Raw genomic sequence first — 12,372 nt, 5'->3', positions numbered from 1 at the left:
TATTTGAGGACAATGTAAATGGAAATAGAGCTTCAGGAAAAAAGCTGGTAGATAAGGAGGATTTGATAGATGCGGTCATGCGTTATATATGTGATTCAGATAAAAATTCAAGTTTACCTCTTTTTCCATCTTCTGTTTACGCTGGAAACATAACTGTTAATTCTTGGTATACGTTGAAGAATATACTTGAGGAAGAATTTGTATTTGAGGTCCCTGATGGAGTTGAAGTTATTCCTTTAATGGGATATTCGTTTTCAATTGATGGTTCAGATACAAGAATCTCTCCATCTTTACACGGACTTTCATTTTTGGAATGTTTGAGATTATCATTGGGAGAAAGGAAAGTCGTCAAATTTAAAGTAACAAAGCCTCAAGTATGGTTTAGAAAGACAAACCTTCAGAGAAGTGATTCAGTGTCAAATGATACATTATTAGAAAACAAATCGAAATCTGAAAAGACTTGTACTTTGAATGATGAATTGGCTGACTATAGTGAATATAGACAAAATAGATATTATTTCAAGGATGTGATTTACTGTTCAACTCTCTCTGGAAGTGTAGCTGTCATTGATAACGAAAATAAAGCAAAGCTTTGGTGGAATTTTGATTCAGACAATGATGGAAATTGGAGAAGGAACGAGAAGAAGGGTAAAAATAAGGTGCTCAGTGGTATATTAGGAAGTGCAGTTCATCTTCCTCTTTCCGATTCATTGAATGTAGGTGTATCTAAAATAGAACAATGGTTGTTGGAGGAAACAACTAGAGATCCGTATAGCTGGGTTCCATATATCGTGCCTAGAAAGGTGATAGGAGACGAAACACCTATATCTGTGTACGACTCTGAGGATATGTTGTTAGACGCCACTATTCTCTGGAGATGCAGGTATTTGATTAAATCATTAGGAAGATACAATTTGTGTTTAATGGCAGTGGCGAATAACAGATTTATTGAGGGTGAGAATATAAATTCTAGTGTTAACAAAAGTGATTCGTCATTATTACGTATGAAGATATATGCAAATCAAATAGTAAAGAGATTTTTGGATGGTTATATAACTAACTATACTGTCTGTTTTTCTGAGCTTGTTGAACAGTTGGAGAGTTGGAGAGTATCACATGGTATAACAAGTGAATATTGTATGGAAATGATATCGTTGTTTTGTTTAAATGCATTGGTAACATCGGAATGTTTGTTGAATTACATGAGAAATAAGAAAAAATCTCTTGTGAATTACAATAAAGAAAGTGAATTAGTTAGTGGTAGATTATTTATTTATTATATTTGTAAAATACTACTATTACGTGGAATAAGCATGAAGTGCTTATTGAGATATCAATGCAATGAATTTTCTATACAACATTTAAAGACAAGAATACAGAACATAGGAAATAGTGGATGTGAGGCAATTAATTTAAGAAATTCAATATCAAACATTCTAGAGGAGTTTGAAACAGGTAAATTGGTTGAAGGTTCTTCAAAAACGTTTATTACTGGTTTACATTTTATTGATCTAATTTTGAATAGTTCTGAGGATAAAGATGATATTACTGAACATAATGAATACAATTGTACTCAAGTAATTATAAATGAGATGGTTATGTCTGCAATTCTCTTTTTTGCTGAAGTTAAAAGAGATATTACGTTTTCAAGATTAATAGGTGAGAAGTATATTGGTCTTAAAAAAGACGACAATTTTGAAATTAGTAATAAAGAAATATCATGGGATGTGATGTATGGGTCAAAATATTTATTTGAATTGAATGATTTTGGGCTAGACAAATCAGATATAGACAATTCAACAATATATATTCAGAATGATTTTAATGATGTTGAAATAGATTTCACGAGCAATATTTGGTTTTTAAGACAAAGATTATATCGTGTTTTTGAGTCAATACAAATAAAAGTTCATATAATACGTGTTAAATTAAATATTCGTTTTATTAATTTTCTTCTTCAAAAAGCTGTAGATGAAGCTAGGGAAGAGTTGCAAGGTTTGAGAAGATTTAACACGAATAGTAACTCCATAGGATTAGTCTTGAACCGTTGTAGAAGAGCGGATGATACGGGAACTAGAGTATTCGCAACTTGTTGTAATTCTGAGAACGTCAATTCAACTTATTTATATACAGGTGATTCTAATTTGGATATAGGAGTTTCAAATGTATTAAATTATGGTTTAGCTAATGAAACGGGTAACAATATTGCTTATTCTACGAAGAATTCAGCAAGTAGAAATGAACAAACTGGTATTCAGTGTAAAAGTTGGAAAAAGGGAAATGATTGTGAATATAATGAAGAAGGGGAAGTTCGTTTTAACAATAACAATAAATCACAAACTTTATCATTTTCTGGAGGATTGTATTCTATTGCAAGCAAAATTCTAGGCACAGATGATGCAAAATTTGGGGTAGTAAACGGAATGAGGTTTCAGTGTTGTAATACAGACAAGACTGACTTTAGAAATCTTTTAGACTTAGCGGATGCAAACATCGGGGATGCCGAACCTCCAAGTTGGACCATATTAAATTCGGACGACAATGATGTTGTGGATGATAGCATTATCAGTGGTCCAAACTATGTATTTTCTCAAAGAGGTTCTAACAAGCATGAAGAACTGATATTGGATTGGATCAAACTGAGAAGTTGGAACTTTACAGAGTCAGATTTAAGATGGATAGATGGATGCGTGTACCTAGGTGATGGTGAATATGAGGCATCTGTATTACAGCTATCTCCAGAAATGAAAATTGAGGATGTAGCAAAACGTATATTGGAGGAAGTGGATCATTCTGAGGTCAGACAAAGTCTAAGGAATATCAGTTTTAGTCGAAGTTGTCCACTGATTTTGGTAAGAAACTACATCACTCCATGTGGTGAGATACTGATCCCAAGTCCAGACATATCCAATTTAATTGGGGCTGTTAGATCTTGCAAATTCAACTAAAATATACATTTAGTAGTCTCAGGCTCGTAAGTAGGCAATATTTTCTTTTGTTAGTTATTTGTTCATTACACCAATTTTCAGTGAATTGCATGTAAATTTGATGTAATTGTTGTCTCAAATATTGCATTACTGCGGTGACGCTAGGGAAGGTGTCCAAGATTGGCGCCATTTTTAAATTTAAAGGTCAAATGATTAAGGCTATACTGTAGCAATTAAGAGTATACAAAATTCTGTATTTGGTGGTTTGTCATACACTTTTGCTTTGTTTGAGGTGAATTTCCGTATATTAAATACACAGGCACAGGGGTTTATGATAGGAAAAGTGGTTGGTGGTGAGAAGGAGCAGAACTTAAAGAGCGTAAATATTGAAGTACCGAATGCGGCAGAAATAGGTGTGTAGAGATAATACTTCATCACCAAAGTAGAGTTATGGATTTGGGAGAGGTGCGAACGAGATTCGGAGAGGAGAACACTGACGGTATTTGTAAGAATGTCGATGAGAGTCAGATGAAGAAACCGACGTGCAGAGGAGAAAGCGAGACAGAAGTTTCAATTATTGATTATGGGTTGGAGGCTGACGAGGATTTGGATTGGGAAGTTAATCCAGAAGCGGTGAGAAAGCTTTCGGAAAAGTACAAGGGAGAAGAATTTCCATTATTCATGGGTGAGGATGTTTTGGACCCGAACAACCCTCATATACAGGCCCTTCAGGCGCTGATTTACGACGGTGAGACTCCAGAGAGCTTGGCGGAGCAGTTTAGAGTAGTGGGAAATGAGTACTTTCAAGATGGAAAATCCAGATACAAGGACGCGGTGATAGCATATACAAAGGGAATAGAACAGAAAAGTAGCAATAAGGAGGTGAATTCGTTGTTATACTCTAACAGAGCTCATATTCACTTATTAATGAGGCGTTATGTTGAGTGTGTAGATGATTGTAGAGCGTCTTTGAAGGAGAATCCGAGTAATGTAAAGGCAGCCTATAGAGGATGCAAGGCTTCTATTAAAATGCAATTATACAAGCAAGCAATTAACTTTGCAGTTCACGGCCTTAGGTATGACAATGAGAACGCGGAGTTGTTACGTTTAAAATCGACCTTGGAGGAAAGGCTTTCTGAAATAGAGAAAAGGAAGGAGCAAAGAATACAGGAGGAAGAAAGGAAAAGGCGTATGGAGAGGAACGGAGTTAAAAGCGTTGTAAATGTTATAAATGACAGAGGATACTTTTTGACAAACCCAATATACGATGTAATCCACACATACAATAATGAAATAAAATGCGTGAATTGCAGTGATGATGGCGGAAGTGAGTTATTGATTTATCCAATACTTGTTTTATTGGATGAGCCGATGTTATGTGAGTTCATTTGTGAAGGAATGGAAGATTCCCAGATAAAGGACCACTTGAAGGTTATGTTCCCTAAAGACAGACATCTTCCTTGGGACACTTTAGAGAAATACAATTGGGACAATTTGATGGTTTACTACGAGCCGGGCCCGCCTCATGAGAGCCGTGTTTGGGAGGTCTCTCCCGAGAAAACAATTAAACAGGTAATAGATATTGTTAAATATATCCCAAAAATTCCAACTTTTCATGTAATTGCTAAAGACTCTATTTGTCTAGAGGAGTTTACTTCAATCACATATACCGTAGTTAGGGACCCACTCCTTTTGTAAAAACATGCGGGAGTTTGTTTACTGCATAATTTATTCTTTTTTATAATATTATTTTTTAGTTGCATGCATAATCTACTTGTGTATATGTAAAACATGCCTGGCGCGGGTTAGCCGTTAAATTGCTTAAACAGGGTAAATTTTGGCGGAAAATTATGTTAATTGGGTACCGTATATGATTAAGTGAATAAAGCACAGAATATTTGTAATATCTGCGAAAACTAGTGTGGGTAAAATATTAAATAAATATAGTAATCTATAGGTCAGCACACATTTGTATGTGAACAGACGTATTTTCAAACAAAGACAAAGGCGGAGAAATAGTTGGATTGTCGTTTTTGTATATTGGTTTTGCTTGATAATGCGAAGCTGCTTAGATATTGTTTGAGAATCGCGAGATAGACAAGGACAAAACCGAGACAACAAAAGGCTTTTTACTTTTTATAGGCGTTAACATACATACTGACTAAACACGGTAACAGAGGCCTTTTGAGCAAGTAACCACAAGAGAACAAAATAAACTGTTGTTTTACATATTCACAAAAAAAGAGGGTCATAAGTTAATTAACTGTGAGAATAGTTCTACAGCCGTTTGTGTAGTTGATAAAGCATTGTTTCTGCTAATCTTTGTCTGAAATGAAGGTAGAGACCCCACAAATAATATGGCACTCGAAAGATAGTAAATTCGCAGATAGAGTATATTCTTTGGACTTTCAGCCAGGGACCTCAAGATTGGCCACGGCAGGAGCAGACGAATTTATACACATATGGGAAATAACAAGGGAAACAGAGTGGAAGTTGAAGATACTATCTAGATTGTTTGGACATGAGAAGGAGGTAAACTGCGTTCGTTTTTCATCAACAGGCGAGCTGTTGGCATCTGGTGGTCAGGATGATTCACTTTGCATTTGGAAGCCAACAAACGAGAAACAGCAAGTGGTTTTTGGTCAAAATTCCGAGGATGTTTTGGGGTTTCCAGAATATTGGAAAAGAATAACAATAATGCGGTGCATGGCACCTGTGGTATCATTGAGTTGGTCTCCGGACGACAGTAAGGTGGTAGTTGGGACAGAGGATGACAGAGTTACAATTTGGAATGTTCATACAGGAAAGCTTTTGCGTCAATTGGACGGTCACTCCCATATGGTAATGGGTGTGAGTTGGGATCCGAAAGATCAGTTTATTGCCTCTCAAAGTTCTGATCAAACAGTTCGTCTTTGGAAAAGTAAGACTGCAAAAACAAAAAAGAAGACCGGACTAATACTGAAGTCAAATCAGAAAAAAGAAGTTGGGGAAGAGTTGACTTCTGGATTGGTGGATGAGGAAAAAACGGCAGAAGAGGTTGGAAAAGCTAGAGAAGAGACCGGGAAAGAAACAACAGATAATGTTGCGGACCAAGCTGCAGAGATTGTTCAAAAAGATACAATTGACACAGTAACTGATTTGACTATCGTTTCTAATTGTTCAGTTACTGATAATGATGTAAACATGGAGGTGGATGACAAACAAAATCACGGTTTAAGTAAAAACGAAAACAAAAACTTAAAATCAGACATAAAGTCGTGGAAATTACATCATACGATAAAATATGAGGCATTAGAGAGCAATTTGAGGAATAAACAGCAAACGAGATTTGAGGTGGAAAATTTGGAGAATCAAGAATTGGTAATAGGTGACTGTGCAACTCCAAACAACATAAAACTGAGCAACAGCAACTCCAGCTCCAATGGAGGTCAAAAAAGGAGATGTCTGTTTTTAGCAGAGTCCGCGACAACCACTTTTTTCAGAAGATTGGATTGGTCTCCCAACGGCGAAATACTTGTTGTACCTACGGGACAGTACTTTATTAATACTCAGTCTGGTGAACATAGAAAAAGCGCAAGTATGGACGGAAATTCAAAGGACTTAGGAGGCAGTAATCAGGTTCTAATGCCAGTTTCATATGTTTTTTTGAGAGAGGAATATTCGTATCCAGCAGCAGTACTGCCTTCTCCTGATGGTACGACCTCGTCTATTAGGTTCAATCAGGTTGCATTTTTGCCTCTTAGTAACGAGATTGAGAATAATAAAGAAAATCCGTCTTTAAATCAACAAAATTCATTCTCAAGTTACAGAACAACTCCTAAAGATAACCAGGAAAGCTGGATCTTTTTAAATAAAAGCAAGACCAACGAGATAATGCCAAGGTATATTTTTTCTGTTATAACATTGGCCGGTACTATTTACATCTATGACACTCAACATATTCACCCAATAGTTGCGATTAGAGGTCTTCATTTTCAGGGAATGAACGACGCTTCTTGGAGCAGTGATGGACACACCCTGGCAGTTGCTTCTTCAGATGGTTACATTACAATTGTATTTTTTGAGAATGGAGAGCTTGGTCAGGTGCTTAAGACCCCAGTTGTTCCGAAAAGCAGCACAACTGAGACACCTCATCAATCTAAGGATCACTGTGAATGTAAAGATACCGATGTTCCTGACACTTTATCCCTCCCAATTTCAAATCTGAATCCAGTTGATATCAGACGGGGGACTGGGGGAGAGAAAGAAGAAGAAATATACCGAGGTGTTGAAAATGACAACTCAAATAAGATACAGACAATCAATCTAGAGTGCAATAAAAGTAACCAGGACGAAGATAGCAACACTAAATATAATGACAATGCTGCACCCAAGATAAAAAGAAGGATAAATCCCACGGTTCTTATTTCATATGAATAGTTAAACGCACGATACGATTGGGCTTTAGCTCGGTACACCCCACTGATACTTAACTTAATGCTTAAAGTTAGTCACATTTCCTTATTGTTCTCCAAACGAATAGGTAATTACTATTCTCTGAACAACAAAGTTAATTAAAGTGTATTTAGCAACTCTCCGCGTGCTACTCGTATTGAATATATTTCTACTGGACACTACACCACTTCGTTTTTGCACTCTAAGGCACTGCGAATTCCTAGTTTAGCTCACTTTTCTATTATAGGCTGCGAAACTCTCAGGTCACCTCCTCTCCCCACATCGTCGAGAGTGACTGCAAAGGACTCCTGAAAAAAGGTGCGAACAAGGCTCTGCGGAGGCTAACGCTAGACCAGCAAATTCACTCGTTACAGATGCTGGTGAAACTGACGATGCCGAAAATTTCCCCGCTGATGCTTTTTAATTAAATGCTTCTCCCAACATGCATGCGTTTCTCACTGACCTTCCTCAGGGTGTTACCGCCAAAATGTGGTTGGCACGGAACACATAATATTTGGAGTGCCGCCACAAAATGTGCCTATTCCTGAAAATACAGGTGTGCATACTTCAACAGAAACATATAATAGAACGGGGAAAATGAAGAATAAGAGAGACGTAGTTATAGATGGATTTAGAATTTAATGCGCAGGTAGACATGCCAAATAACAGACTACATAGGGACAAACACTGATTCGCCGACAACCGATCTCCTTGTCTGTCCTTCAGTGTGACCCTTCCTCCGGAACTTTCAGACAAAGATCCAAAACCAGAAGGAAAAAAAGCAAAAAAGCAGAACGGCGAATTCAAATTTATTTCTATTTTTAGCAAACGCAACATAAAATAATTTTGGGGTCTTAGGTAGATTTGAGACACATGTACACGTCTCACGCTAATTATAATAATATATTATAAATAGATAGTAATAATTTAAATAATAAATAAGTGTGTGAGACATATAATAAGTATGACGTTTTGACCACACAAAAAAAAAGCATGAAAGGTAAAATACATGGCTTTAAGTGGGAAGAGGTAGTTTAATGGGGTAGACTAAAAATATATGGAACATATTGTGTAAGTATATGGGTGTGTCTATTACATAAATATAAATATTAAATTAATATTGAGATGTTTATGTCCATATTTTAGCACGAGTTTGGATTTAGATAAGAAAAAAAAAGAAAATATAAATATTCCACGTATTTACTTCAAATTGAATTAGGTTTAAAAAAACAATTTGAAGGAAGGAAAACGCTAAAAAGAAGGGAAACTGAAGGATTCGTATGTAATAGCATAAGCGTGTAAAGAAAGAACGAGAGCAGGCTACTTCGAGAAAAGCATCCTGATAATTCTTTTTTTTTCAGTGTACGTATATATAACAAAAGCTGTTTTGTGAAAAGATTGGAATTAAACAATAACATATAGGAATTTCTATAATAGAAAAACAATGAATAACCAAAATTCAGAAAGTTTATTATCAACTCTCAGGGAGAAATACGAGAATAGTGCAATACTTTCCCTGAGTAGTTTGTTTATATTTATCACCTTATGCAACATGTTCATTATGTACCGTTTGCTTTTGGATGTAATTCCCTTCCCTATAGGAGTTACATTCTCACAATTATTGGTTGGAATGATGCTAGCTTATGTGTTGGGAGGTTGCGATTTGAGGAAGGTGAAGGATGAGATTCAAAGCAAATTTAGCGAATATTTGGTTCCAGTTGGAGTTTACTTGCTTATGTTTACAATAGCAAATATATTGCTTAAATCAACACCTGTAATAGCAGTTTACCCATCAATATTGGCATTAGCAGTTGTATTGCATCATATATTCAGATACTTATTCTGCGATCAAAGAAACTTATTATCGATTAAGACTGTAACAATAACTGCATTGTCCTATATAGTGGCCTGTTTAGACACTAATTTGGTTCCTCCGACATTATTGGGACTTTCTATATTATATGCAATTTCATCAGCAATCTTCAGAGCTGTGTGTTTAGAGAAGGCACTACATATAACTGATAGAGATGCAAATAAATTATATAATGTCCAGGTATTCTGTGGTGTATTTGCACTTTTCTTTGCAACTGTTATATTTGAGCCAGAATTCTTCTATTCATTGTATTCAAGAGGTTTTTTTGAATATCTACTTTCTATTGGATGTCTCGTTACCGTTGGTACTGTTCCATTCGTTAAAAACATTATCGCCAACAAATTAGTTACACTTGGACAACAGGCCCCGTGGAGATTTTCTGAGATAATTTCCGTTGCTTTATTCTTTGTATTTGGTTCGATATTCTTTGAGTGCAATATCAATTTGTTTAGCATTACATCATTTTTGCTTGTTATCACAAGTAGAACTATGTCTATGGTGGACATAATTAACAATGATAAAAAGAGACATTCAGGATCAGACCATAGAAGACATCACAATAGCCGTCGTAATCAACATAAGAATGAGGCCATTGCATTTAACGATGTACATGATGCTGATTCGCAAATGGTAGATCCACCAATGAGGGATATGAATATGCAAAATAACTCAAATGGTTACGAGGGTGACCAGGAATCAGAAGTTGATCACAATATTAATTCTCAAGATCTCGAACACATTGATGACGACGATGTTGATCCGGAGACTGGAGTGAATCAAAATGAGTAAATTTTGATCCTGTTGAAAGGCAAGTAATAACAGATTTTGGCTTAATTATGGACTTGAAGCATGAGATCTTTATAAAAGTGAATTGAAGAATAGTATTATTTATAGATAGATTCTATGTATTATTATTTATTTGACTGGTCGAATAGATATTTAAGATGCCGAGAGTATTTATAATTAATTTAAGATGAGAATTAAACGAAAGTGCGATTTGGAAGTAGCTAATAACATTTATTATCTATTTCAAATTGTGTATAGTATAAATAGATTTTTTTTCGTTAATATTTAACAGATACACAACCAACTTGTAATAATTTTCAGAGAATAGAATTAAATATAATTAAGCTTAATAATAGAATGATTAGATACAGAAAGGTATAGAGGAAAGATGAAGTGATGTTGAATGAAGATGGACGGTAAGATGTAGGTTTAGCAATGTAATTATGAGGCGTAATAATTGTTTAGAACTTAGTTAATAAAGAATTCTATTTAATTATTAACATTTGGTCTTTAGATGAGTCTCATCTACTTTCCCTAAAGTAATAAACGAGTTTGTTTATTTTGTATATTTACACACCTTAATAAGGACTTTTGGATGTGATTACATGGATGTTTATTATTCAGTTTTGCATTTGTGGTTTATTTTTAAAGAGGATTTAGAAATAAGCGATCTGTGTTTTTGTTCTTTAACTAGGTAATTGAATGTATTTTTGTTCCACTCTCCGATAATGAATACAAACGCCGTATTTCCAAAGAAATTCAAGAAGTAAAAAATGTTGGAGTCCAGTCTGTTTTGTGTAATCCATGTAGACCTAATTAGAAATGCAAGGGAGAATGTGAAAAACCAAGTTACGAATGCGATTGAAAAAAGGAATTCAAACTTTGATTCAAATTGTGTAAAGTAGTCAAATGAAATAAACATGAGTACAACAATATAGTTTAATAAAGTTGGACTTTCGCCGAGAACATTTATTAGGAAGAACTGAGAAATTATGGCCTTGTGCACAATATCTCTAAATCCAATAAGAATGTTAACCGAGTACAAAATTAAGAAAGAGCTCAGAACTGTTTGAATGTAAAACTTGAATTTCTCCATAATAGTCGTCATTGTAAACCAATAAAAATTGAGGTACGGAGCGAGATCTCTGTTTTCAGTAAAGGAGAAGTGAGAGTAAATGAACCTCCAGTAATAATCAAAAGGATCCATTTTTGCGACCAAAAAACACGAGAATGTATGTAATGCTGTCAGAGTTACCAAAAATGAAACAGTAAAGTTGCACAGCGATTTTAAATTGTATACATTAATCACATTTACAATACTACTTTTTAAGTCGTTGTAATGACATTTAATAACACTTAATATTGCTTTTTTTTCTCCGCTAATTATGGCGTATTTCTGCATTTTTTCATTCAAGTCTAATTCATTTAACTTAAGGTTGTTTAAAACCAATAAAGGAAACAGTGAAATGTACTTTCTGGGAGAGATGTAAATCAAAAATGCGAACGAAATGGAAACTGCTCTTTTTGATTCAGAGTCCAGGGATAGCAAGAGTAAGAGCAGTAGAATAGTGAATTCAACACTAGAAACTATTGATAAGCTTATAGACGAATATATAGAAATGGGATTTAACCAATAAAACGCGACTAAATAAAAGACGTAGTTCTCATAGACTGTATTGCCAACCAATTTAGGATTAAATTCCGTGCTTACTAAGTAACTTTTGCACAGATAGTTGTAAATAATGATCCCCTGAAACACTTCAATTATTGCTATTATATAAAACATAAACAACCTTCCTCTGTAGTAGTAGCCACTCGCTTCAGTGTAAGCATCAGTTTTCAGAGTCCAATCACAGATTCCCGAAAAAAGTGAAAGAATCAGAGGCGGAAAATCGCTGTTCTTGGTCATGTGGTAATTTACTCCGGAGTTCTTTAATACACAGTAATCCAGAAAATCGGCGTAGCCAAGTCCTATTTTTGTAAAGTATCCATTTGTATAGTCCTGTGTTCCAAGTTCAATATTGAAGAAAGCAATAGTTCTCGCCAAGATCGATGTCAGAGCCAAAAATGCAAGTCCTCTTATCTTCATTATTCTGCATTATCGCATCTCCTGTTCAATTCTTATATCACAGACATTTTTCCCGCCACACACTTCAGTTCGGGTACCCAACTCTCTATAGCAAATTTGTACGCACCCACACAACAGGGTAGCATTGTTGATATTTTTGAGTGGGATTGGAAAACACTGTGGTGTAGATCCCAACTGAAATTCCCCAGTCAAAAGTCCAAGTTTGCCAGCAGTAATTTAAAAATTTAGGGTTCCATTTTGGCCTCCTCTATCACACTTGGGAA

The 12,372-nt window shown here is 35.3% G+C and overlaps 5 protein-coding genes across 5 annotated transcripts; 4 read left to right on the top strand and 1 right to left on the bottom strand.

Moving 5' to 3' along the window:
- Positions 1-8: 8 nt before the first annotated feature.
- On the top strand, positions 9-2,948 carry FG386_002073 (uncharacterized protein; the record flags this gene model as incomplete). Its single annotated transcript, XM_067341421.1, has 1 exon — positions 9-2,948. A coding segment is annotated over one exon (2,940 nt), but the record flags the coding sequence as incomplete, so codon positions are not given.
- Positions 2,949-3,377: 429 nt separating this feature from the next.
- On the top strand, positions 3,378-4,625 carry FG386_002072 (protein with 2 TPR domains; the record flags this gene model as incomplete). The annotated part of the gene is made up of 1 exon (XM_067341420.1): positions 3,378-4,625. One exon carries the CDS (start codon positions 3,378-3,380, stop codon positions 4,623-4,625), a length of 1,248 nt encoding a protein of 415 aa, XP_067196871.1.
- Positions 4,626-5,258: 633 nt separating this feature from the next.
- On the top strand, positions 5,259-7,346 carry FG386_002070 (uncharacterized protein; the record flags this gene model as incomplete). Its single annotated transcript, XM_067341418.1, has 1 exon — positions 5,259-7,346. One exon carries the CDS (start codon positions 5,259-5,261, stop codon positions 7,344-7,346), a length of 2,088 nt encoding a protein of 695 aa, XP_067196869.1.
- Positions 7,347-8,805: 1,459 nt separating this feature from the next.
- Positions 8,806-10,023, top strand: FG386_002069 (uncharacterized protein; the record flags this gene model as incomplete). Its single annotated transcript, XM_067341417.1, has 1 exon — positions 8,806-10,023. One exon carries the CDS (start codon positions 8,806-8,808, stop codon positions 10,021-10,023), a length of 1,218 nt encoding a protein of 405 aa, XP_067196868.1.
- A 613-nt stretch (positions 10,024-10,636) lies between these two features.
- On the bottom strand, positions 10,637-12,109 carry FG386_002068 (uncharacterized protein; the record flags this gene model as incomplete). Its single annotated transcript, XM_067341416.1, has 1 exon — positions 10,637-12,109. One exon carries the CDS (start codon positions 12,107-12,109, stop codon positions 10,637-10,639), a length of 1,473 nt encoding a protein of 490 aa, XP_067196867.1.
- Between the last annotated feature and the right edge of the window lie 263 nt (positions 12,110-12,372).

Source organism: Cryptosporidium ryanae (assembly GCF_009792415.1).
Source record: "Cryptosporidium ryanae isolate 45019 chromosome Unknown contig_31, whole genome shotgun sequence".
Lineage (NCBI taxonomy): Eukaryota > Apicomplexa > Conoidasida > Eucoccidiorida > Cryptosporidiidae > Cryptosporidium > Cryptosporidium ryanae.
This window is presented reverse-complemented; position numbering and strand designations above follow the sequence as displayed.